The following is a 25,468-nucleotide window of genomic DNA, read 5'->3' on the forward strand; positions in this document are numbered from 1 at the left end:
GTTTCTCACTGTTGGAGTGGGAGTTTACAGATAAGGAAAGGTGGAGGCCAGGATGATTTATACGCTGATGGATTAGTGTATGAATACATGTTTAACGTTCATAGGTAGGGATGTAGAATATGATCATCCCTGGGAGAGTACTCACACATGGATTTCTGTGTTAGCTAAGCAGGCTTACAGGCCATGATACTGCATTAACAATGAGCAGATCTATATCTCAGACCTTGCTTTCTAATCCCATTAAAAAAATAGCAAGACTGCTTGGGAAAATAGCTGATGTTAGGGTTAGTGTGGGATTTGCACAATTCTGGGGCATCTCATAGTAACAGAAAATAAAAAGAAATTGAAAACAGAAATGAAAGAGCTCCAACAGCTAACACTGGAACAAGTTAAAATATAAATGGATCATAACTCAACTAATCCTTGGGTCCACACTAATATAAACAAGTGATTAAATATGAGAGAGAAAAGAAATATCCTTCCCATGCAGAAAAATTCCAAATAATTTATGCATATCATCTAGCTCAAAGAGATATCCTAACTCTCTATTCTAGTGTGGGAGGAGAGCAGGCAGAGTGACTTCCTTTTCAAAGAGAATAGACTGACAGTGGGGAATAAAAGTAGCAGTTTCATAGCAGACAAGCTGGCTACTATCCCCAGAGAAAGCTGATCAAGACCAAGAGCAACAGACTTAAGTCAGGAGGACAGTGTGCCTCCTGGGTAAGATGTGATGAGAACAATGCCCTACTTTTGTGGGTTTCGTCTCCCAAGCCCAGAGCCCCAGTCTAATAATGAGAAAAGCCTAAGATGAATCCCAACAGAGGACATGATACCAAATCCTCGACAACATATTTCTCAAGTCTATTAGGTTATCACAGTCAAGGCACATCTGAGAAAATGTCACCACTGGGAGAAGTTCAATCTGATGTGATGAAGAAATATCATGTGGTACTATAGTGGGATTCTGCTATAGAAAATCAACAATAGAGGGGGAAAATAAGGAAATCAGATTCAAGTATTGGCTCTAGTTAACAGAGCATTAATATACTAAATTAGTATCTTTAATTATTATAAATGAATACAATACTATAGTTCTCCATTATTTAATGTAATGGTATATTAAATGTAACATACTCTATAAAATGTTAACAATAGCAGGAAATGGGGTAAGATATACAGAAACTATTGTATTATTGTTAAAATATTTTTTGTAAATCTAAAGCATTAAGAAATACAGTTTAGGGCTGGCAATGTGGCTTAGTGGTAGAGTGCTCGCCTAGCATGCATGAAACCAGGTTTGATTCCTCAGTACCATATAAACAGAAAAATCCGGAAGTGGCGCTATGGTTCAAGTGGTAGAGTGTTAGCAATAGAAGCTCAGGGATGGTGTACAGGTCAAGAGTTCAAGAAAAAAAAAATACAGTTTATCTTTAAAAATATGTCTGTATGCACGTGTGTGTGTGTGTGTGTGTGTGTGTGTGTGTGTGTGTGTATAAAACATTTTGTAACCCCTCCCAAACTGGGTCAAAACTGGGACAAAAACATTGAAAATATGTAAAATGTGGTATGTTCACATAATGGAATACTATTCAGGAATTAAAAAAAAGTTTAAATCACAGAAACTTACTCCAACATGGATGGGCCTCAAGAATATTACATGAGGGCTGGGAATATGGCCTAGTGGCAAGAGTGCTTGCCTCCTACACATGAAGCTCTCGGTTCAATTCCCCAGCACCACATATATGGAAAACGGCCAGAAGGGGCTCTGTGGCTCAGGTGGCAGAGTGCTAGCCTTGAGCGGGAAGAAGCCAGGGATGGTGCTCAGGCCCTGAGTCCAAGGCCCAGGACTGGCAAAAAAAAAAAAAAAAAAGAAAGAAAAAAAAAAAAAGAATATTACATGAAGTGAAAATGCCAGATGTAAAGATCACCTATAGCCAGGCGCCTGTGGCTCATGCCTGTAATCCTACCTACTCAGAAGGCTGAGATCTGAGGATCATGGTTCGAAGCCAGCCTGGGTAGGAAAATCCATGAGATTCTTATTTCTAATTAACTGCCTTGAAAGCCAGAAGTGGCACTGTGGCTCAAAGCAGTAGAGTGCTAGCCTTGAGAAAAAGAGCTCAGAGAGAACACCCAGGCCCTAAGTTCAAGCCCGAGGACTGGCAAAAAAAAAAGAAAGAAAGAAAGAAGAAGAAGGAAAGAAAGAAAAAAAAGAAAGAAAGAAAGATTTATAAGATGTGATGTCATCGAGATTCAGTGCTGTTCATCAAGAGTTGATTGATGGGGCTGGGAATATGGCCTGGTGGCAAGAGTGTTTGTCTTGTATACATGAAGCCCTGGGTTCAATTCCCCAGCACCACATATATAGAAAATGGCCAGAAGTGGCGCTCTGGCTCAAGTTGCAGAGTGCTAGCCTTGAGCAAAAAGATGCCAGGGGCAGTGCTCAGGCCCTGAGTCCAAGGCCCAGGACTGGCAAAAAAAAAAAAAAAAAAAAAAAAAAAAGAAAAAAAAGAAAAAAAAGAAAGAGTTGATAGACATAGGAGGCATGTTTATTCTATTTTTTCCTCTGTGTGTAACAGCTTTTACAGTGCCTTAACATCTCCAAGCACTTCATACATTCCATGTTGGGCACTATCCAAGGAACTAAGGAAATGAAGAAAACTACCAGATGAAAATAGCTTTTGTGTATCAATAAAGGAATGTCTAAGTGATTCTAGACATTTAAACAGTCTTAAGGAGTTCTAACTTAATGGAGGTCCATTAGTAGCTGACTATGTCTATATTCTTTACTTTTCTAAATGGAAAAAATACAGAATAAATGAAGGAACAGCCAGGTTGATGTGATTTGGAAGCAAATTTTATTATCCTGGTTAACACTCAATAGGAACTCCAGATATTGAGCTTCTTTGTCCTTTAAAAAGAGATTCAGGGAGGAGCGGCGGCTGCCCCAGCTTCGCACAGCTACGCGCTCCTTCCTGCTCCTTCATAGGCCCCAGCCAACTCACCAGCTAGAAAATGGTGAAAGAAACCACTTACTATGATGTTCTGGGAGTCAAACCCAATGCCGCCCAGGAAGAATTGAAAAAGGCTTACAGGAAACTAGCCTTGAAGTACCACCCTGATAAGAATCCAAATGAAGGAGAAAAGTTTAAACAGATTTCTCAAGCTTACGAGGTTCTCTCTGATGCCAAGAAAAGAGAATTATATGACAAAGGAGGAGAACAGGCAATTAAGGAGGGTGGAGCAGGTGGCGGTTTTGGCTCCCCCATGGGCATCTTTGATATGTTTTTTGGAGGAGGAGGAAGGATGCAGAGAGAAAGGCGAGGTAAAAATGTTGTGCATCAGCTCTCAGTTACCTTAGAAGATTTATATAATATTGCAACAAGAAAACTGGCTCTGCAAAAGAATGTGATTTGTGACAAATGTGAAGGCCATGGTGGTAAAAAAAGGGGCCGTGGAGTGCTGTCCCAACTGCCGAGATACTGGGATGCAAATACGAATTCATCAGATAGGACCAGGAATGGTTCAGCAAATTCAGTCTGTGTGCATGGAGTGCCAGGGCCATGGAGAAAGGATTAGTCCTAAAGATAGATGTAAAAGCTGCAATGGAAGGAAAATAGTTGGAGAGAAGAAGATTCTGAAAGTTCATATTGACAAAGGCATGAAAGATGGCCAGAAGATAACATTCCATGGTGAAGGAGACCAAGAACCAGGATTGGAGCCTGGAGATATCATCATTGTATTAGACCAGAAGGACCATGCTGTTTTTACAGGACAAGGAGAAGACCTTTTCATGTGTATGGACATACAACTGGTTGAAGCACTGTGTGGCTTCCAAAAGCCAATCTCCACTCTTGACAACCGAACCATAGTCATCACTTCTCATCCAGGTCAGTAATCAAGCATGGAGATATCAAATGTGTTCTAAATGAAAGCATGCCAATTTATCGACGACCATATGAAAAGGGCCGCCTAATCATTGAGTTTAAGGTAAACTTTCCTGAAAATGGCTTCCTCTCTCCTGATAAACTCTTTTTGCTGGAAAAACTCCTTCCTGAGAGGAAGGAAGTAGAAGAGACTGATGAAATGGATCAGGTAGAACTTGTGGATTTTGATCCAAATCAGGAAAGACGACGCCATTATAATGGAGAAGCTTATGAGGATGATGAACATCACCCTAGAGGTGGTGTTCAGTGTCAAACCTCATAATGGAGCCAGTGAATAGCACCCACTACTGGCATTTTAAATGCAGTAGTGACGGAGTGAAGGACTGTAATCATAAATAAGTTCACTACTTGCTATTGTTTTTTGTTGTAATATTCAACTATAGTAGTGTTTTAAAAAGTTAAATGAAGAATAAACACAAATATAAAAGCTCTGACTTTGCTCTGTATGTATGATGACTTGTGTGCAAGATGAAGTTTTAATACTTGTAAAAACTTTCAAAATAGTTCCTCTAGCATCTGTTAAACCACATATTGTAATTGATTCAGCTGTGTACATGGACAAGCTTAAACTGAAATGCTAGGTATATGTGTTGACTTTGGTGTATGGCCTTTTATCATTAATTTGTGGGGCTAAACCTTTGTATTTGGCTAGTAATCTGAAAAAGTTAATATGTAGAGAAATGTTTGTCTAGTTAATTTGCATTAAGTGGACTCATTGTGATATCTTTGCATTTTATTGCCTCAACTATTACTTGAAGAGTGGCGAAATACATAATTTAGCATGTGTTAACAGTGATACAGAAATTATACCTTTCTAATGAAGAGGCTTATCATATGCTGCTTCTAAGGGCTTGCACTTCTAGAATTGCATTCCCCTCTGTGCCATCTTCTTAAATATATATATATATATGTGTGTTCGTATATAAAATATGCATATATATATTATGTTGGCCAGTCGTAGCTAACATTCTTTTTCCCTTTGGACCATGATATGCCCTTGAGTAGTGGCTTCTTCAGAGTTGGGTAGCAGAAACCATTGAAGAGACCTGTACATTGAGAAGTTGCATGTATAACATAGGAAGGTGTTCCTTAGGTGTGTTACAGATTTACTTTAAAACATTTGCTCCAAAGTAACTGTAATTCAATGTTGGTAGTATAGCAAATTACAATGAATAGCTTTAACTGTATGTTTAAAGTCATGTTCATAAGCTTAAATCCAGATATCAGAATTTAAGCAACTATTGAAATGTATGGATGTCTCCTTAATATACTGATTACAAAGTAAAAAAGAAAAAAAAAGAGATTCAAAGGCTTCTGTGAAAGAAGTGGTTACATCTTATACATCCTTTGGCATTAATAAAAATAGTGAGAAAAAGAGAGAGAAGGAAAGATGATATAAGAATTCAGTGTGTGACATTTTTTGGGATCCAGGAACTGGAAATATGTGTTCAAATCAAGTCTTTTCAACCCTAGCCAGGTGAAATGTACTATCAGCCATGGAGGAAATATCATGGGTTTTCCCAAGCTGCAATCAGAAGTCTATAGTTCTTTTCCAGAATAAAAGTTAACGTTTAATATCTGGCACAAAGTCAACTTCCCATAAATGTTTGCTGAGTAAATGGCAGTTTCTAATTTCTAATTAAAACACAATTGTAAAACCACAGCAGTATATTGAGCACAAGATGTCAGATGCTTATTGAATACTATCCTCCCTTATCTACCTTTTATGAATGAAGGTAGCTGTTAAATCTACTGGATTAAATTAAGTCAAATGGTCTCAATTCCCTCCACAATATTAAATCATCTGTTATTCGTGGCTTAGATCCAGAGTCTAGTGATAAACTTTATTGCTGCTTGAATAATGAAGGCGTGAGATTGTCCTCCTGTGGTAGATGCCCATGGATGTCAGATGTTGGAGAGGAGCCACAGGGAAGTGGGAGTGGGCTGTGAGTGAGTGGGATAGTCACAAGTCAGTGCTGGAGGGGGAGACTTGTTATACCACAGCCTGAGAAGCCTGGGTACCAAGACTCCTTGATTTGCTGGTGTTCGACTGAGTCCTTGTCTTGAGGTTGGCAATGAGTGGGTGCAGTCATCACATAGTCACCAATGATGTGTGTGTGTGTGTGTGTGTGTGTGTGTGTGTGTGTGTGTATGTGTGTGTGTGCATCTCAGGGACAAGGATGTGAAAGCCCTGCTAGTGGGCTATTAACTTCTCTGGATTCTCATTTTTCTATCCTTCTAGGAGATAAGGTGAGAACTGAGAAAATTATAGAGAAGTTTCCTCCTTTTTAAAGTGAGTACCAGCTTAAATAGATATTTCTTTCTTTCTTTCTCTCTCTCTCTTTCTCTCTCTCTTCTTTCCTTCCTTCTCTCCTTCCTTCATTCCTTCCTACTTTCCTTCCTTCCTTCTTTGCAGTACGGAGATTTGAGTTCAAGGCCTGGACATTTTGAGGTGGTGCTCCATCACTTGAGTCATGCTGCAGTCTCTGCTTTTTGCTGTTATTTTGACAATAAAGTCTGGCATATTAAATAACCATCTATACTTTATGATAATGCAGGTTAAAGTTCTGAGCCTGGGCATCAATCAGAGAGAGCCTGTTTAATCACAGCTCAAGATGCATTATGTTAATTCAGTTTAAAAAATACTTTGTTTTAATTAATTGATTAATTTTAACACTGGAGTGAGTGTATTGCCCTATTTTCTGAGAAGTTAAATTGCATTCATCCCTCTTTCACCTTTTAGTTGGGGAATTTCAGATAACTGTGGTTATTTGGATGAAAACCCTGAAGTTATTCTTTGTTAATTTTTGTGAGTATGATGTAGATTTGCTTTCTCTTGAGGAAAGACTTGTTCAAGGCTTTAAAAATTTTCTCTTTCTCAAGTTGCCCAAGGAGTTCTATGGTCAAGGTTCTTTTCTTGTTTTCCTTTCTGGCAGTACTACAGTTTGAATTTAGGGCTTCAAGCTTGTAAACAGCCTGAGCATTGTCCCTGAGCTTTGTGCTCAAGGCTAGTGCTCTACCACCTCCAACCACAGCTTCACTTCCCATTTTCTGGAGATAAGAGTCTCATGGTGTTTCCTGTGAGGATTGGCTTTGAACTGTGATCCTCAGATCTCAAACTCCTAAGTAGCTAGAGTTACAGCCATGAGCCACTGGCACCCAGTCTAGTCTTGTTTATTTTATTTTATTTTTATTTTTTACCAGTCCTAGAGCCTGAACTCCGGGCCTGGGCACTGTCTCTGGGCTTCTTTTGCTCAAGGCTAGCATTCTACCACTTGAGCCACTTCTGGATTTTTCTCAGTAGTTTATTGGTGATTAGAGCCTCACGGCTTGCTTGCCTGGGCTGGCTTTGAACCTCAGATCTCAGCCTCCTGAGTAGCTAGGATTACAGGTGTGAGCCACTGGCACTGGGATGGTTTATTTATTTATTTTTATTGTCCAGAATATGTACAGAGGGATTACAGTTACTTATATGGTAATGAGAAATTTCTTGTCATACTTGTTTCACTCTCCCTTGTTTTTCTCCTGCCTTCCCCCACCACAAGGATGGTTTATTTTTTGAGAGAGATGTTTTCCTGTTTTGCTTACATTAGCCTCAAACGGAAGTCCTACTATCTCTATCTTCCAAGGATCTGGGATTACAGGCATACCCCATGGCTCTCAGGTATTCTAGGTTCTTTATCTTTGGCCATAGGAGTAGAGGGTATTCTCTTTGCAGGCAATGTGGGTTCAAGACACAATTTGCCTGCTTCCAGGATGCATGAACTTGTGTCCCCCTGACCTCCTGAAGAATAAACTGAAGGATAAAGGATTCTTCCTGGTTTTGAGTGGTCAAGATCACAAATCTGTCATAGAAGCAGAGTATATAAAGGGGAAATTTCACAGACTGGGTGATTCTGTGGTGGCTGGTAGGTCACCTAATAGAAACTGTGTTACCACCAAGCTAAACTGAACTTTAAGAAAATTAAATCATTACCACGATCATTAGTGGTGGATAGTAGGAAAGAAGAGCTATTTTGAGTTACTCTTTTTTTTTTTTTCTGGCCAGTCCTGGGGCTTGGACTCAGGGCCTGAGCACTGTCCCTGGCTTCTTTTTGCTCAAGGCTAGCACTCTGCCACTTGAGCCACAGCGCCACTTCTGGCCATTTTCTGTATATGTGGTGCTGGGGAATCGAACCCAGGGCCTCATGTGTATGAGGCAGGCACTCTTGCCACTAGGCCATATCCCCAGCCCGAGTTACTCTAATTCTTAACTCTTTATACAGTGTTCAGTGTCCAGACTTTTGTATACACTTCTACCTAGAGATCCTTTCTCTTCAAGGTCAGCTCAATCATCTCCTCATTTGAGAAAGTTTCTTTGACCTTTCTTCCTGTCTCTGGAGCAGGATTTGTCACTCACCTCTTCCTTTTATTTCTCACACCATAATATGTTTTTGTACTTCCCTGGGCATCTCTTAGGTGAGGACTATCTTGAGAAGCTGAGCTGAATCCATGATTCGGCACTTGCACAGAGGTTGGCAGGAGAATGCTTGTACTAAATATCGTAATAATGAACAAAGAGATGATTGAAACAAAGAATGAAGAGAGGTCAACTTCCAAAGGAAATTCCAAGTTCCTTTTTTTTTTTTTTTCAAATTTTTATTATCAAACTGATGTACAGAGAGGTTACAGTTTCATACGTTAGGCATTGGATACATTACTTGTACTGTTTGTTACCTCGTCCCTCATACACCCCCCTCCCTTGAAGTTCCTTTTATACCATTGTATGCTGTTTATACTTGACTTCCTACTTTCAAATGTTTGTATTATAGATTGGAACAGGCAACACTGAAAGTGGCTTTTCAAGCTCAAGAACAACCATTAGGTTGCAAGTATGGGTCTTCAGTTTCCAGTGAGCTAGCCATCTCCCAAAGTATAAACAGAACATCTGCCAAACTATAAACAAAAATATCTGAAGGCAAACATCTCTGCAGAACAGTAGCTATGTAGCCGAGTCATATGCCCAGGGCAAGGAGATGGTACAGTGATGGACAAGAGGAGGAGGCATAAATAGCTTCCCTGTCTCTCAGCACATGCACTTCAGAACAAGTATACTTGTTCTGTTACCATCCTTCCCAGAATAGACTAGTAGTCTTGTCTCCAGTTCTGTCTAGCTCCCAATCCCTTGTTCTCTTATACTTGATTGGTTAGAAGAAAAGGCCTTGTTGGCTTATTTGTTTTAGTTCTACGTCTTTTTGTGTGGGGAGATAGGATTAAAGTTTTATTTGAATGCTCAGTGCTGCTGCACAAAACTTAATGTAATGCTATTTTTGACCTTTGTGTACTTGAATGTTCTCTCTATATCCGTATAGAGACCAACTCTAGTTCTTTCTTTCTTTCTTTCTTTCTTTCTTTCTTTCTTTCTTTCTTTCTTTCTTTCTTTCTTTCTTTCTAGGTTGTGTGTCTTGAACTCTGGGCCTGGGCACTGTCCCTGAGCAGTTCAGTTCAAGGCTAGCACTCTACCACTTGAGTCACAGTGCCACTTCTGGTTTTCTGGTGGTTAATTGGAGATTAGAGTCACATGGACTTTCTTGTCAGGACTTGCTGTGAACCTCAATCCTCAGATCTCAGCTCCCTGTGTAGCTAGGATTACAGGTGTGAGCCACTGGTACCTGTCTGGCTCTAGTTCTTATTCTCCAACTGCTGGTCCAGGGTCAGCATGGGTGGGTGGGGGGGGGGGAACTTGGTAATGTCTTCTGACCAAGTGGGTGAACAGGTAAAAGACAAGTTAACAGGTGGCAGTGATGTTTAGCCAGGGAAAGCCTTTGGAAGCAAAACATGGCTGCCTTTATCCTCTGCTGGGCTGGTGGGGGTAGAAGGACACAGATCAGCATGTGCTTGGGTGGCCTTGGGGAAATAGTAGTGGTGGGAAAGAAAGGAAGATAGTGAAGAACTGCAGAGAATAGCAACTCAATGTGAAGTATAAAGATTCATGAAGCCAAAATATGAAGATAAATATTAAAAATCTGGGCTCCAGTATGGTTCCACTCCTCCAGGACTTAAGCTTTCCAAGTGACTAATGCTTTTCTCCAATACATTGTGATGGGTTTTGGTGGAAACAGCCCAGGAGCAGCCTGGTAGTCTCTTTCCCCAAGTCTGCCAGGGTTGGTTTGGAAGGCTGCCTGGGTTAGAGGTAGGTTAAGCCAAGATCTTTTCAAAGTAACTGGCATATGAGGAATAGCTATTGTACCTTTCCAAAGAAGAAATGATGTTGATGAAAAGATGCAATTTTAAATGTGTGTGATCTCGTTCTTTGCCTGATTCTTATTTGTCAGAGTACCCAAGACTAAGGAAGTTCAAAGAGAAGAGAATTATCATTTTTCATATCTTTCTGAAATATTTTAATGTTACAAATTAAATTAATTAATTAGATAATTAATTAAATCAATTAGTTAATTAATTAACATTGGTACTGGGACTTAAAGTCCAGGCCAGGGCACTCTGCTTTACCTTTTTTGTTCAAGGCTGGCACTCTACCACACAGCTCTACTTCCAGTTTTTTTTATGATTAATTGAACATAAAAGTGGCAAGGACATTCTTGCTCTGGCTGGCTTTGAATTGCAGTCCTCTCTGATCTTGGCCTCCTGAGTAGCTAGGAATATAGATAGGCATGAGCCACCAGCACCCAGTATCTAAGACATCTTTTTTTGAAGAAATTGGAAATAAGCATTAGAATATAGGTTACTTTTTGTTTAGCTAGGAAATAGTTTTAGGATTTCTCAAATGTCTTGACACTTGATTCATTTATGTATACATTTGCTTATTATTATTTTTGTTCTGGGGATCTAACCTAGGTACTCTGTCATGCTGGGCAAGCACTCTGCCAATAAGTTACATCCCTAGCCCAGCTTGACACATTTAAATAAAATATGAAATAATCTGCCTGTTGGCTTCATGAGAAACTTCCATGGCCTTCTCTGGAGTTTATGTTCTCTGTACTCAGGTATGCTGCATAGAGTGGCAGCTCAGCACACACTTGATGGATGAGTGGAAAGGCTGAAATCCAATTGCATCATGCTGTTCTGCTCTGCTGTTCCAGTTGGGAGTAGCTAGTTGGTTATAGCTAATGGGACCTTAATGTTTTGATTCCCTTTTCCATAAAAGCAAATAAAGTAAAAAGCTCTGCATGGCTTTAAACCACCTGCATTCAAAACTTGTCAATAAATCTATTTTTTTAGAAACATATGTGAGTGTATGCATGCTCACATATGTGAGCATTTGCAGAAAAGCTTTTCAATGTAATTTTTAGAAAATTTACCATGCTGTCTTTTGTAATGAGCACTTTTTCCTAATGGCAATAATTACTGCAAATGGGCAAATAGCTCTAAGATTCTTCTGCAAGGCTACCATGGTTTGAACTAGATATGTTACTAACAGTGTAATTCTTGATTTTTCTGATTAGTTATGTGATTTTTACTTTTATTTATTTATTTGTGTGTGTGTGTGTGTGTGTGCTGATCCTGGAGCTTGAACTCAGGCCCGGGGCTCTGCTCCTTAGCCTTTTTTTTTTTTTTTGCCAGTCCTGGGCCTTGGACTCAGGGCCTGAGCACTGTCCCTGGCTTCCTTTTGCTCAAGGCTAACACTCTGCCACTTGAGCCACAGCGCCACTTCTGGCTGTTTTCTATATATGTGGTGCTGGGGAATCGAACTCAGGGCTTCATGTATACGAGGCAGGCACTCTTGCCACTAGGCTGTATCCCCAGCCCCTGCCCCTTAGCCTTTTCCACTCAAGGTTAGTGCTTTACTGTTTAAACCACAGCTTCACTTCCAGCCTCTTGCTTGTTAGTTGGAGAAGAGTCTTACAGACTTTCCTGTCTGGGCTGGATGTGAACCAAGATCCTCAGATCCCATCCTACTGAGTAACAAGGATTACAGGCACAAGCCACTGACACTTGGTTTAAAAATTTTGTTTTTGATTGTACATGGTGATAGAGTTCAGTGTGATATTTCAATATACTAATCCAGTGGCTAACTAATCAAATCCAATTTCCCTTTCTCCTTTATTCACCTTCCCTTTACAGTCTCCAGTGATCTCTTGCTGGGCTTCGCTCTACCTCCCCCCCATCCACATGGGGGGGGGGGTCCTGGGCTTGTCTGCCTCTTCCATGGGTGGTCCTTTCTCGCTCCCTCACATCCCCTGGCCAGTAGGGATTAATCGCGGAAGCGGGGACCCCAATTAGCCTCAGTTCGCGTGTGGATGCGAGACCCCTGTCCCTTCCCCATCTAAAGGAAGACACGGACACGTGGGAGTCCTGGAGAAAGCCTCAGGGCGTTCTGGTTTATTCAAAGGAGGAGCCAACAATTTATACCCCCAAAGGCGGGCACAGGAGAGGGGCCACTGGTTGGCTAAAAGGACTGTCCCGCAGGTGATGTCACAGAACTTCCTCTATGGGCGGAGACCACAGCCCCCCAAGGACTGGGTTTCTGGGGTCCCCCCCATTGCACACATGCTCGCTCCCAGGGGCGGGGCCTTCTCTTCCGGTTGAAGGCAGAAGGAGTGGGGACGGGCTAAGTGGACCATCCCCCCTTAAAGGCGCAGCTGTCCCCAACAATCTTTCTTTTATAATCAGATACTCAAATAGACATTTTTCCTTCAGCTTCCACACATGAGAGGGAATATGCAATACTTCATAGTTTTCTTTTTGTGCTTGGTTTATTTCACTTAACATAATATCTTCCAGTTCCATCCATTTGTTGTCTGCAAATGATAGGCTTCTTTTAGGCTGACTAATATTCCAGTGACTATCTATTTTACATTTTATCTCTTTATCTGTTGATGGTATCTAAGTTATTCTGTATCTTAGCTTTGTTTGTTTTTAGTATACAAGACAACAGGTAGCAAGGAAGAACAACTCATTGTCCATACTATTGATAAAATTCTAGAGGGTTTTCAGTGTGAGGATGTGTAGTAGAATTCTGGGCTGAGTCTCCATGATCTCTGCCTTCTCTGGTTATTTCTGTTATGTTGTTACTTAGCAAAAGTGATTTTACAAAGTTATCAAGTTAATAGTCAGCTGACTTCATATAAGGAAGACCATCAAGGTAAGCCTAATCTAATCACTAGGACCCTTTAGTTTTATTTTATTTTTGTTGGTTCTGGGGTTTGAACTCTGGGATATGACTTTGCTCCTTTTTGCTCAAGGCTAGCACTCTACCACTTGAGTCACAGCTCCATTTCTGGCTTTTTGTGTGTGATTAATTGGAGATAAGAGTCTCACAGACTTTCCTTTCTGGGCTGGCTTTGAACTATGATCGTTAGGTCTCAGCATCCTGAGTAGTCAGGATTACAGGCATGAGCCACCAGTGTCTGGCACAGGAACCCTTTAAAAGCAGATTCTCAGAGATTGAAAATATGACAAGAATTCAAATGCCACTGATGACTGAAAACTGAGGGAGCCACAGGGCCTAACTCCCAGCAGCCATTCTCATGTGTCAACCTGTGTCTTCCTCCTCTTTCAAGTATCAATGATTGCATGTTGACGTGGGAACTATAGCTCACTACTGCTGTCCTGCATTGTGAGAGTCTTGTATCACACACTATCCAGGAAAAGATAGAAAAATCAGTCTTAGCTGTATTAGCTTTTGAAACACTATAAAGTAAAAACAAAACAAAACCAAACAAAAAAAAAACCCACATAAAACTTGTTGAGTCATCTTAAGTCAGGGAGTATCTGTGAGGTCTTTATATGTGCTTTTCACATGATTACAAGGGTGGGCTTTGTCTAATGGTTGGTGTCCTTAGGAGAAGAGGGAAATATGAACATTTTCAAAAAAAATCATGTGACAACAGAGACAGAGGATGGATGGTGCATTTACAAACCAAGGATTGTGTTTCAATTCTTAGAAAACTGAAAGGGGTAGAAAAGCACCCATCCACAGAGGCACATGGCCCTCCTGCCACTTGAGTTTAAAAGATTTTTAGCCTTGAGAGCTAAGTGAAAATAAATTTTAGTTGTTATAAGCCACATGGTTTGTAGTAATTTGTTACAATAGCCCCAGGAAGTGATAAAGAACACAGACTTTTGGGAAAATCATATCAACAGAAAAACTACTAGCATGGACTGAAAGGTACAAAGAAAATATAAAATAAAAAGAGGTTACTAGAACTCTCTTATTCCCCAACTTCACTACCAAGCAATCAGCTAAAACTACTCAGCTGAGAAAGGAAGGATGGCAGAGGGCTGACGCAAGAGACAGAGTATGGAACTGGTAAACCATGGGGCACTGTTGCCTGGCCTTGAAACCTACTTAGGAAGGAGGGAGAAGGCACCATTATGAACCAGGAAATGAGCCATAGCTGCCTGTGGCTTGACTATGTACTTTCCAGCCTTCCAAACTGTGAGAAATGCATTTCTTCTTTTACAGACCGACCTTTGCAAAGAATTCCTAGACATTTCATGTAAGAGGTGTTAGGTCGGTGCTGTGTCTCAGGTGTCTGTGATTCTTCACTGCCTTGGTTGGCTCTGATAGTCTTTTACCTGCCCAGAATCCTATCAGATTGTTTACCAAGCCTCTCATATTTAAAAATTATGTCACACCCCAGCCTCAGTATGTTTAGCCTACTAGGCTTCAAAAACTGCCTTTAGCAAACTCTTTTTGCCTGATGTAAGTAATAAATGCCAGTCACAATGCCTTATTTACCAGACCACTGTTGTCTCTCTGCTACGGAGAAACAACAACCTCTCATGTGTGTAGTTACGTTATAATGATGAGCCATGTGTAATCAGCTCAAGATCTAGGAAAGGCTGAGCGTGGAAGGGTAAAGTTCTCACCATGTAATTAATAAAATAGCCCTGGAATTAAATGCTATAAGGCATCAATTAAATGACATAAGTGTTTAATAGAGTCCCTGCAACAAATTGAAAGCTTGGCAAAGGTAGTGTTGTCTGGTTGTTAGTTGCTATTACTTACCTATTATTGATATTGCTGTAACTAGTTTTACAGCACATATAATAGAGCTGGAGTAAATAAACAAGAATATTAGACTCTGCATTTGATCTCCAGGATTACAGAAAAGAAAGAAACAAAAATAGGGAAAGCTGGAAGGATGGTTATAGTCAATAAGTGGATGGTTTGAGTTCAGTATGTAAGAGATGGAATATTTCCAAGTAATGACAGAATACAACAATCTAGGGTGTGGGTGCATGGGAAATGTGAACTAGAGATGTGAGGTGAAGGTCAGTCATTAGCACTGAAGATGCTCAAGGGAGCTGTGGCTGGGGGGTAGTGTCAGTCCTTCTTGAGTTTATGGAACTATCCCAGAATGACAGCATTGAGTTGGATCAGAGAGACAATTATAACTGCTGACATCTTTAATAAAAGAAAAAATATCTGACTGTTGGTTGACCGGATTCCCATTCCTCGGACATACCTGAATTCTGTGATCTTAGCAGAACTATAATACCCTTGGCCATCTCTCTAGCTTCTTACTTCAGGAAATCACTTTGTTGATCCAGGTACCATGCAGTTCCTGAGTAAGAGTACTTGGTCCTGAGCTGACTGTTTGGGGTCAGTTCAATACCTTATACCCATCATTCAGTCCAGGCAAACTACATGAGTTACAGAAGAAAGACCTCTTGCCAGTTACTTGACTGAATATTATGAAATCTGTTCTCATTCTAATTTAGAATGCAGCAACTCGTGCAGTGACTCATACATCTGAAAAACTCAAATTAAGTAGGGGTGATCTCAACAGTGATTCACTGATGAAAACTGGGGAGTGATTCATCTTCTTTATGTGCTTGTCCTTGGGACTCTCCAGGCTTAAAGGTCTTTCATCCGAAGAACACTGCACTCAAGGAACGACACTGGGCCCTCCTGTGGTGGTATTTTGGTAATTACATGGAGCCATTCACAACATCTTTTTACAAGGTCATTTTCTTCCCTTCTTTGTGTTCCCATCTACAGACTGCAAGATGCTCTTGTTGCTGTAATGACTCATGCTAATGAATTAGGAAAAGGAAAGATGCTTTCAGGCCATGAGGGCACTTTGTAAACCATTCTGTGGTCTCTAGGGATGATTGTATCTTTTTCAGTAACTATTTGTCAGCAAGGAGTAACTTTTCTTTGGAAGAATAAATGGCTTTAATTGAATTTCATATGACACTTAGGGGAAACACTAATAAAAAAACTAGTTAAAAGTGAAGATAACTTCTACTGTAATAAATGCAGAGATTAATGTTTCTTGTATACCAGTAAGAGCAATGTGTGAAGCTCAAAATCAATAGCCAAAAGATCTGAAAAAGGAAGGACATGTTATTCAAACAAATAAAGTATTTGTTTTAAGCCTACTATATACCTGACCATGCAGAACTACCCAGTTGTCTGAATATACCTAGTACTTTAACACACTGTAGCCTATGCAAAGCATCAATTCCAATGTCATGTGACATTTTTACAACCCTAGTTCCAGTTTTTAATGTTTTTAAATAGATTTTAATTATTATTATAAAGGTGAAGTACAAAGAGAGTTATAGTTACACAAGTGAGGTAAAGAATGCATTTCTTTTTGGACAATATCACCCCTTCCCTTGCTCTTTCTCAGTGTTTCCCTCCCATCCTTACCCATAAGTTATACAGTTCAATTTTCAACAGAGTACCACTGCTAGTTTGTAAATGCTAGTTAGCATTTATAATGGGATTATTTTGTACCAGGAATTTTTCTAAACATGTATGAACTCAATCTTTGCAACAACCATGGAAGCAAAGTATTTTTTATTACCATCTCTATTCCTATATATAGAGAAACGGAAACAGAAACGTTACATGAATTGCCAAGGCTACATGACCAAGAGAGGGAGCCCAGGTTGAAAACCAGAAGGCCTACCTTAAGAGTTCACACAAGTTTCTTTCTTGCTCCCCTTCCCCATCCTTCTCCCTACTTTCTCCTCTTCTCTCTCCTCTTCTTCATTCTCTCTTTCCTCCCTCCCTTTCTCCCTTTCTTTCTCTAATACCTATCTGCCTGTGGGCCTTGCTTTTCTTTCTGGCAGTACTTAGTGTGTAAACTCAGGACCTTGTATTGGCTAAGCAGATGCTTTACTTTATTTTTTAGATAGAGTTTCACTTTTTTTTTGCCACTAACTGGCCTCAAACCATGATCTTCCTACCTCTGTGCTGGGCTAGATTTACCTCCCGTGGGTCCGGGGATGCCAAGATTACTCTCTCTCTCTTAAGTGTGTTCCCCTTTTCACCCTCTCCCCTGGGCGCCTGGCCTATGGGCGCCCAGGGTGGAGTGATGGGGACACAGGTAAGCCTCAGTGCACGTGGCTGAACGAGACTCCTCAGGCCCTTCAAGAAAGACACTCACAGACCCATGGGAGTCTTGGAGAAGACCTCATGGGCATTCTGATTTATTCAAATGAAGGGGCCAAGAGATATACCCCAAAGGCAGGCACAGGAGAGGGGCCCCTGATTGGTCCCAAGGGCTGTCCCTCAAGTGATGTCAGGGGACTTCCTTTGTGGGCGTAGACCCAGCCCCCCAAGGGTTGGGTTCCGGGGGTCCCCAGCCATCAGACATGTGCTGGACCCCAGGAGCAGGGCCTTCTCTTCCTGCCAAGGCAGGAAGGGGAGGGGCAGGCCAAGGTCAGCAGTGGCCCCTTAAAGGCACAGCTGACCCCAACACCTCTGGAGAGAGGACTATAGTGTGCGACTATTCTGGGTTTGTCTTTTGAAATATGGCCTTGATGACTTCCCATCTGCCATCCTGAACTTTTTAAACTGTGAGAGGCCCACCTCTGCCTCCTGCAGAGCAGGGAATACAGGTGTGTGCCAACATTTCTGGCTTCTTAGTGTCTTTTACTCATCATTAATTTCCTAGTACTGTGTACTCATACTTGACCACTCAACTTTATTTCTTTGGTCTATTTTGCATACCACCATAAGAATAATGTTTAAAACCCATTAGATTATGCTGCTACCCTCCTCAAACCCTCCTTTCCTAATAACTGCCCTTCTCCGTTAAAAAAAAAAAAGGGCCAAACTCCTGTGAGGGTCTGTGTAATCTGGCCACTGCCTATGTAATGGCTTTATTCACTTCCAGCCTTCCAGCCTTGCTTCCTGCCTGCTATCTATATCTTCTTTCTTGCTACCCCTGGAACTCAACAGTGTTTTTTGTTTTGTTTTGTTTTTTAACCAGGGGTGGGTACAGTGAGTCTCTTTGCTTCATTGATGAATATTAGCCAATAGTCTCTTCTCAAAATGAGCTGTTCTTATATCATACCTACTATAATCCAACCATCCTCAGTGCCTGCCTTCTACTACCCCACATCTTAGGATTCACCACTGTTGGACGCCATACTAGAGTGTCACCTTCATGATGACAGGCAATTTACTGTCTCCTTGTTTTCACTTGAGCTTCTTTACTTTCTCAGCTTGAGTTTGCTCATATTATAAGTCAGTATGTCTGGATTTTGATCTTAGGTCAAGTCTTGTATAACCATTTGGCCCTGAGAAAAATTTTAAGCCTGTCTTTCTGCATCAAGGCTGAAGATGATAAAGAAACAGGACTAAAAGTGCTCTGCCCTCTCTACTAGTAAATTGCTAGGAGTGCAGTCACCTCCACCACCATCAATGGACACAATAATCATTAATGTCTTTTCTCTTCGACAGAACTGAAGTACTAGAAAAATGCTAATATATAATCTAGATCACAAATGACTGCTGAACTGAATTGATTATTTGCAAATTACTGAAAATATGAGGTTATTATATCCTTGAAGCTTCCTTTTTCCCTTCTTCTCTCTTCCTCCTTTTTTTCTCTGGCTAGTCCTGGGGCTTGGACTCAGGGCCTGAGCACTGTCCCTGGCTTCTTTTTGCTCAAGGCTAGCACTCTGCCACTTGAGCAACAGTACCACTTTTGGCCACTTTCTTTTTATGTGGTGCTGGGGAATTGAACCTAGAGCCTGATGTATATGAGGCAAGCACTCTTGCCACTAGGCCATATCCCCAGCCCCTCTCTCCCTTCTTCCTTCCCCACTCACTCTCCTTCCCTTCCTCCTTCTATTCAGCCATTTCTTCCTGTTTTTCTCTTTCTTTTCCTTCTCTCTCTTCCTTTCTCTTTCTTCTTTCTTTCTCCTTCCTTCTCTCTCCCTTTCTCTCCCTTCTTTCCTTCCTTCCTTCCTTTTCCTTCCTTCCTTCCTTCCTTCCTTCCTTCCTTCCTTCCTTCCTTCCTTCCTTCCTTCCTTCCTTCCTTCCTTCCTTCCTTCCTTGCCTGTTCTTAGTTCTTGAACTCAGCCTGGGTGCTGTTTCTGAGCTTTTTTTGCTCAAGGGTGACATTCTTCCACTTGAGCGACAGCTCCATTTCTGGATTATTTTATTTATTTTTTAAAAGTTAATTGGATATAAGAATCTCATGGACTTTCTTGCCTGGGCTGGTTTGAACCTCAGTCCTCAGTAGCCACCTCAATCCTGAGTAGCTAGGATTGCAGGTGTGAGTCACCTACTCCTTACTTCCTTTCTTATCTCTCCTTTTTGAAGGAAGGCAGACTGCCACTTTAACACCTATTTGGATAGGTCTCAGGTCTTAGAAATTTGGCTGTTGTAACTAAACCTGAGATCTTGTTTGGAGGTTGTTCTCTGATCTTGCAGCTCAGAAGACCCCACATGGAGCATTACTGGAGGAAGGGGAAACTAGCCTAGCCAGGCAGATTCCCTGAATTTACCCTGGTGAGCAATGGGTAACAGATGTTGCACTCAAATTGCCTTCTGTAACAGATTTATTAGATATTTGGAGAACTATGAAAAACATCTGTGTAATACATCAATAAACTACATCCACACAGTTAATCTCATTTTATCAGTTTTTAAAATTTTATTGTCAAATTGATATACAGAGAGGTTACAGTTTCATACGTTAAGCATTGGGTACATTTCTTGTACTGTTTGTTACCTCCTCCCTCATTCCCACCTCTCCCCTCCCCCTTTCTCTCTCCCCCCATGAGTTGTTCAGTTGGTTTACACCAAATGGTTTGGCAAGTATTGCTTTTGGGGTCATTTGCCATTTTATCCTTTGTCTCTCAATTTTGGAGAATGAAGATTCTTCAGAAGGCTAAACATAGAGCTCTCCTATGACCCAGCAGCCCCACTTTTGGGCATCTACCCAAAAGACCACAACTAAAGCCACCAGCACAACAATGTTCATCGCAGCACAATTTGTCATAGCTAAAATATGGAACCAATCCTGATGCAAATGGATCAGGAAAATATGGTACATATACACAATGGAATTTTATCAGGTTTTAAAATCAGCAGTATTCATGGAAAATTATTGTTTTGGAGAACATTATATATATATGCACACGCATTCATACATACACATATACATACATACATACATATATAAAAGAGTTGTGTACAAGGCAGGGATGTCCACTCTCTCCCCTGCTCTTCAACATAGTACTAGAATTCCTAGCCAGAGCACTTAGGCAAGAAGAAAATATAAAGTGGATCCAAATAGGAAAAGATGAAGTTAAACTTTCTCTCTTCACAGAAGACATGATCCTATACCTAAAGAATCCCATAGACTCTACCCCCCAAGCTACTAGAGCTGATCCAAAACTTTGACGAAGTTGCAGGATATAAAATAAACCCTCAAAAATCAATGGCCTTTCTCTATGCTAATGACCCGAAGATCGAGGCTGAAATCAGGAAAGCAACTCCTTTTGCAATAGCCCCCCAAAACATAAAATACCTAGGAATAACCTTAACCAAAGAAGTGAAAGACCTCTTTGATGAGAACTTTAAAAACTTGAAAAATGAAATTAAGTCAGAACTAAAGAAATGGAAAAACCTCCCATGCTCCTGGATTGGGAGGATTAATATAATCAAAATGGCAATATTGCCAAAGGCTATCTACAAATTCAATGCAATACCCATTAATATCCCAACACCATTTTTTAATGAAATAGAGGAAGCAATCCAGAAATTCATATGGAACAATAAAAGACCTAGAATAGCAAAAACAATCCTAAGCAGAAAGAACGGTGCTGGAGGAATTACAATACCCAACTTCAAGCTGTATTATAAAGCTATAGTAATAAAAACAGCTTGGTATTGGCACCGGAACAGGCCTGAAGACCAATGGAACAGAATTGAAGACCCAAAAATGAACCCACAGAACTACACCTACTTAATCTTTGATAAAGGAGCTAAAGCAATAGTTTGGAAGAAAGATAGTCTCTTTAACAAATGGTGCTGGCAAAACTGGCTCAACACATGCAACAAACTAAAACTAGATCCTTATATATCACCCTGCACCAAAATCAATTCCAAATGGAATAAAGACCTCGAAATCAAAACAGAAACCCTGAAAATACTAAAGGAAGGAGTAGGAGAAACACTTGGGCTCCTTGGCGTAGGACGGAGCTTCCTTAACAAAGACCCAGAAAGGCTACAAATCAAAGAAAGGTTGGACAAATGGGACTGCCTCAAACTGCAGAGCTTCTGCATGGCAAAGGACATAGCTTGCAAGATAAACAGAAAGCCCACGGACCTGTAGAAGATCTTTACCGGCAATTCAATGGACAAAGGCCTCATATCTAAAATATATGCAAAACTAAAAAAATTACCTTCTTCCAAAACAAAACCGCAAAGAACCAATAGCCCCCTCATCAAGTGGGCTAAAGATTTACAAAGAGACTTCTCTGATGAGGAAATGAGAATGGCCTAGAGACACATGAAAAAGTGCTCTACATTACTGGCCATAATAGAAATGCAAATCAAAACAACATTGAGATTCTATCTCACCCCAGTAAGAATGTCATATATCAAGAAAACTAACAATAACAATTGTTGGAGGGGATATGGCCAAAAGGGAACCCTACTTAATTGTTGGTGGGAATGTAAACTGGTTCAGCCACTCTGGCAAGCAGTATGGAGATTCCTCAGAAGGCTAAATATAGAACTCCCCTATGACCCAGCAGCCCCACTTTTGGGTATCTATCCAAAAGACCACAAACAAAATCACAGTAATGCCACCAGCACAACAATGTTCATTGCAGCACAATTTGTCATAGCTAGAATCTGGAACCAACCCAGATGCCCCTCAGTAGACAAATGGATCAGGAAAATGTGGTACATATGCACAATGGAATTTTATGCCTCTATCAGAATGACATTGCCCCATTTGTAAGGAAATGGAAGGACTTGGAAAAAATTATACTAAGTGAAGTGAGCCAGACCCAAAGAAACATGGACTCTATGGTCTCCCTTGTTGGGAATAATTAGTACAGGTTTAGGCAAGTCATAGCAGAGCATCACAAGAGCCCAATAGCTATACCCTTATGAACATATAAGATGATGCTAAGTGAAATGAACTCCATGTTATGGAAACGATTGTTATATCACAGTTGTAACTACTTTCAACGTCCCATGTGTATCTGTAGCTTCTATTATTGATGATGTTCTTGTATCACCTTCCTGTGGTTGTACCTACACTATCACTGTAATCTTATCTGAGTATATTGGAAACCATGTATACTGGTATTAGAACTAGGAAATTGAAAGGGAATACCAAAATTGAGAGACACAGGGTAAAAAAAGAAAAACAACTACAAAAGCAATGCTTGCAAAACTGTTTGGTGTAAGTGAACTGAACACCTCATGGGGGTAAAGGGAAAGGGGGAGGAGGGAGGGGGCTATGAAGGACAAGATATCAAACAGTACAAGAAATGTATCCAATGCCTAACGTATGAAACTGTAACCGCTCTGTACATCAGTTTGGTAATAAAAATTTGAAAAAATAAAATAAAAAAATAAAAACATCCTCAATTTTTGAAAAAAAATAAATAAAAGAGTTGTGCAAAAAATGTGAATTTTTTTTGTCTAAGAGTTTTTCCTTCCTGTTTTGCTCTACTTATCTTCTATGGCAAAACAATGTTCAAAGAGCTTTTTTTTCAAAAAAATAAAAAAGCAAACCATGGAATTGCATCATTGTTCAGATAATTACCTAGTTTTTCATATTTCCCTACACATGTGGGCTCTATCTAGTATGTGTGTGTGTGTGCGTGTGTGTGTGTGTGTGTGTGTGTGTGTGTGTGTGTGTGTGTGTGTGTCCTGGGGCATGAATTCAGAGCCTGGGTACTGCTCCTGAGATTTTTTTGCTCAGGGCTAGTGCTCTGCCACTTGACCACAGCTCCACTACTGGCTTTTATTTTTCCTTCAGGGGTTGGCTTTGAAACTTGATCCTCAGATTTCAGCCTCTTGAAGATAGGATTTCAGGTGGTGACTAGCAGTGTCTAGTTCTAGTGTTTTCTATAATGAGTTCCTGGCACTATTTAGATGAATTGTATATAATTTATCCAAAGACATTAGTTACAAAATTGATTAGTTTTGTATAATTTTTTTCATTAATAGGCAAAATGAACTATGATAACAGGAGTTACTATATCTTAATCAATTGATTAATTAAATAATATCAGCATATTTCACAATGCAATGAAGTAGAGATACTGTATTTTAAAAAGAATAAAATTTTACTGTGCAGTGAAAAATTGTATTCTAGACATTGTAAAATATTATTAATAAAGAAGAGTGTCACTTTCCTCTTTGTCCACCAGCACGGAGTGATGTTAGTTCTTTCATTTCTTTCACTACTTTTCTTTGGATGTGTAAGGAGGTTACAGTTATGTACGTACATGGGTACATTTGTTTCAATCATCATTACTCCACCCCTCATTTTCTCCTGCTTACCCCTCTCCCCCAAGATGTAAGGTTCATATCCAATACAGTGTCGAGCGTTAAGTATCATGTTGCATTGGTTCATCTTTTGCCCTGCTGTTTCTGTGATTCCCTTTCCCTTCCACATATCAAATAATCTTATATACAAGACACAAGATACAGAAAAGTAAGAGAAATGAAAATAAAAACCTACATATAAGACATAATAAGAACCTCTTCTTTCCATATATTAGAGTTCATGTTAATACACTTCATTATATATGGTCCTATGCACTAGAAAAAATGGGTTATTGGGTCCCCCATTAAGAATATCATAGACATATTCTAGTTCTTACAAATGAGGGAAATCATGTAACCTACTTTTCTCTGGGCCTGGCTTACTTCACTTAACATCTTTTCCAAGTCTTTCCATTTTCTTAGAAATAAGGCAATGCCATTCTTTCGGACGGAAGCATAGAACTCCATTGTGTATATATACCACATCTTTTTGATCCATTCATCTACTGAGGGGCTTCTGGGTTGGTTCTATACCTTAGATGTGGTAAATACTGCTGCAATGAACATGGTTGTGGTGGTAACTTTAGTATGGCCTTGTTTGTGGTCATTTGCCCAGGAGTGGGATTGCTGGATCATAGGAGAGCTCTATGTTTAGTCTTTTGAGAAACCACCATACTGCTTTCCAGAGTGGTTGAACACGCTTGCACTCCCACCAGCAGTGTTCTCCTTTAGCCACATCACCACCAGCATCTGTGGTTCTTAGTTTTCTTGATAATAACCATTCTAACTGGTGTAAGGTGGAATCTCGATGTTGTTTTGATTTGTGTTTCTTTTATAGCGCATTTCTTCATGTATCTCTTGGCCATTCGTATTGGAAATATCTTTATTGACCTCTACTGTCTTTTTAAAATTTTTTACTGGGCTTAAGTTATTACATATGTTTTGCAGCATACATTTTAACTTTCACAATGATGAAAATTATCATTCCACTCAACATAGCTTATGAAGTGTATGAACTTTAAGAATAAAATCATTTTTTCCATTTCAGATGATATGCACATTATATTCCTTTTGCTTAGCAACATCTGTTCCCTCCTTCACTCATTCTGTCCTTCCCATTCCCACCCATGAATTGCTTTGTTCCCCATTCATCAGTATCCAATGTAGCGATGGTCTCGTCTGCTATATTATTATTGTTGTTGTTATTATTCTCACACACTTTCCACTCATTCTGTGTCCTCTTCTTTTTAATGTATTTTGGTATCTTGAAAACTGTTTACTTTGTTCTATCTCTTTGCATTTTAATTCTAACACCCGTGTATCAAGGAGACCATAAGCTGTTTGTCTCTCTGTTCTTGGCTTGTCTCACTCTGCATGATTTGTTCTAGTTCCATGTATTTCCCAGTGAATGCCATTATTTTATCTTTTCTAACAGCAGTGTAAAATTTCATTGTATATAGGTACCACATTTTTTAATCCATTCATCTGTAGTGGGTATCTGGGTTGTTTCCATATCTTGGCTATTGTGTGAATAATGCAGGAAACATGCTTCCAAAGACGGAAGTGCAAGTGCCCTTGTCATATCCGGGTTCTTGTTGTTCAGGATAGATGCCCAGGACTGGAATGGCTGGGTTGTAGAGTATGTCTATGTTTAGTTTTTAAGGAACCTCCACACTGTTTTCCAAAGTGGTTGTACTAGTTTGCATTCCCACCAGCAGCACAGTAGGGTTTCTCTGTCTCCACATCCCCGCCAGCATTTGTTATTGTCTGAATTCAGAATATTGGTCATTCTTACAGGTAGTATCTCAGTGCT

General features: G+C 40.2%; 1 protein-coding gene and 1 long non-coding RNA gene across 2 annotated transcripts; one reads left to right on the forward strand and one right to left on the reverse strand.

Annotated features, from left to right (window-relative positions):
• Window positions 1-2,994: 2,994 nt before the first annotated feature.
• LOC125354324 (dnaJ homolog subfamily A member 1-like) lies at window positions 2,995-4,625 on the forward strand. Its single transcript, XM_048349937.1, is given in 3 exon segments — window positions 2,995-3,438; window positions 3,440-3,887; window positions 3,890-4,625. Coding segments are annotated over 3 exon segments (1,191 nt in total). The 5' UTR covers window positions 2,995-3,012; the 3' UTR covers window positions 4,207-4,625.
• A 227-nt stretch (window positions 4,626-4,852) lies between these two features.
• On the reverse strand, window positions 4,853-15,688 carry LOC125354325. The gene is made up of 4 exons (XR_007211478.1): window positions 15,678-15,688; window positions 13,299-13,305; window positions 7,146-7,150; window positions 4,853-5,258 (listed from the first exon to the last, which is right to left on the reverse strand). It is a non-coding gene; the product is annotated as an uncharacterized LOC125354325 (long non-coding RNA).
• Window positions 15,689-25,468: the final 9,780 nt, after the last annotated feature.

The sequence above is a fragment of the Perognathus longimembris genome, chromosome 7 (genome assembly GCF_023159225.1).
Source record: "Perognathus longimembris pacificus isolate PPM17 chromosome 7, ASM2315922v1, whole genome shotgun sequence".
Classification (NCBI taxonomy): Eukaryota; Metazoa; Chordata; class Mammalia; order Rodentia; family Heteromyidae; genus Perognathus; species Perognathus longimembris.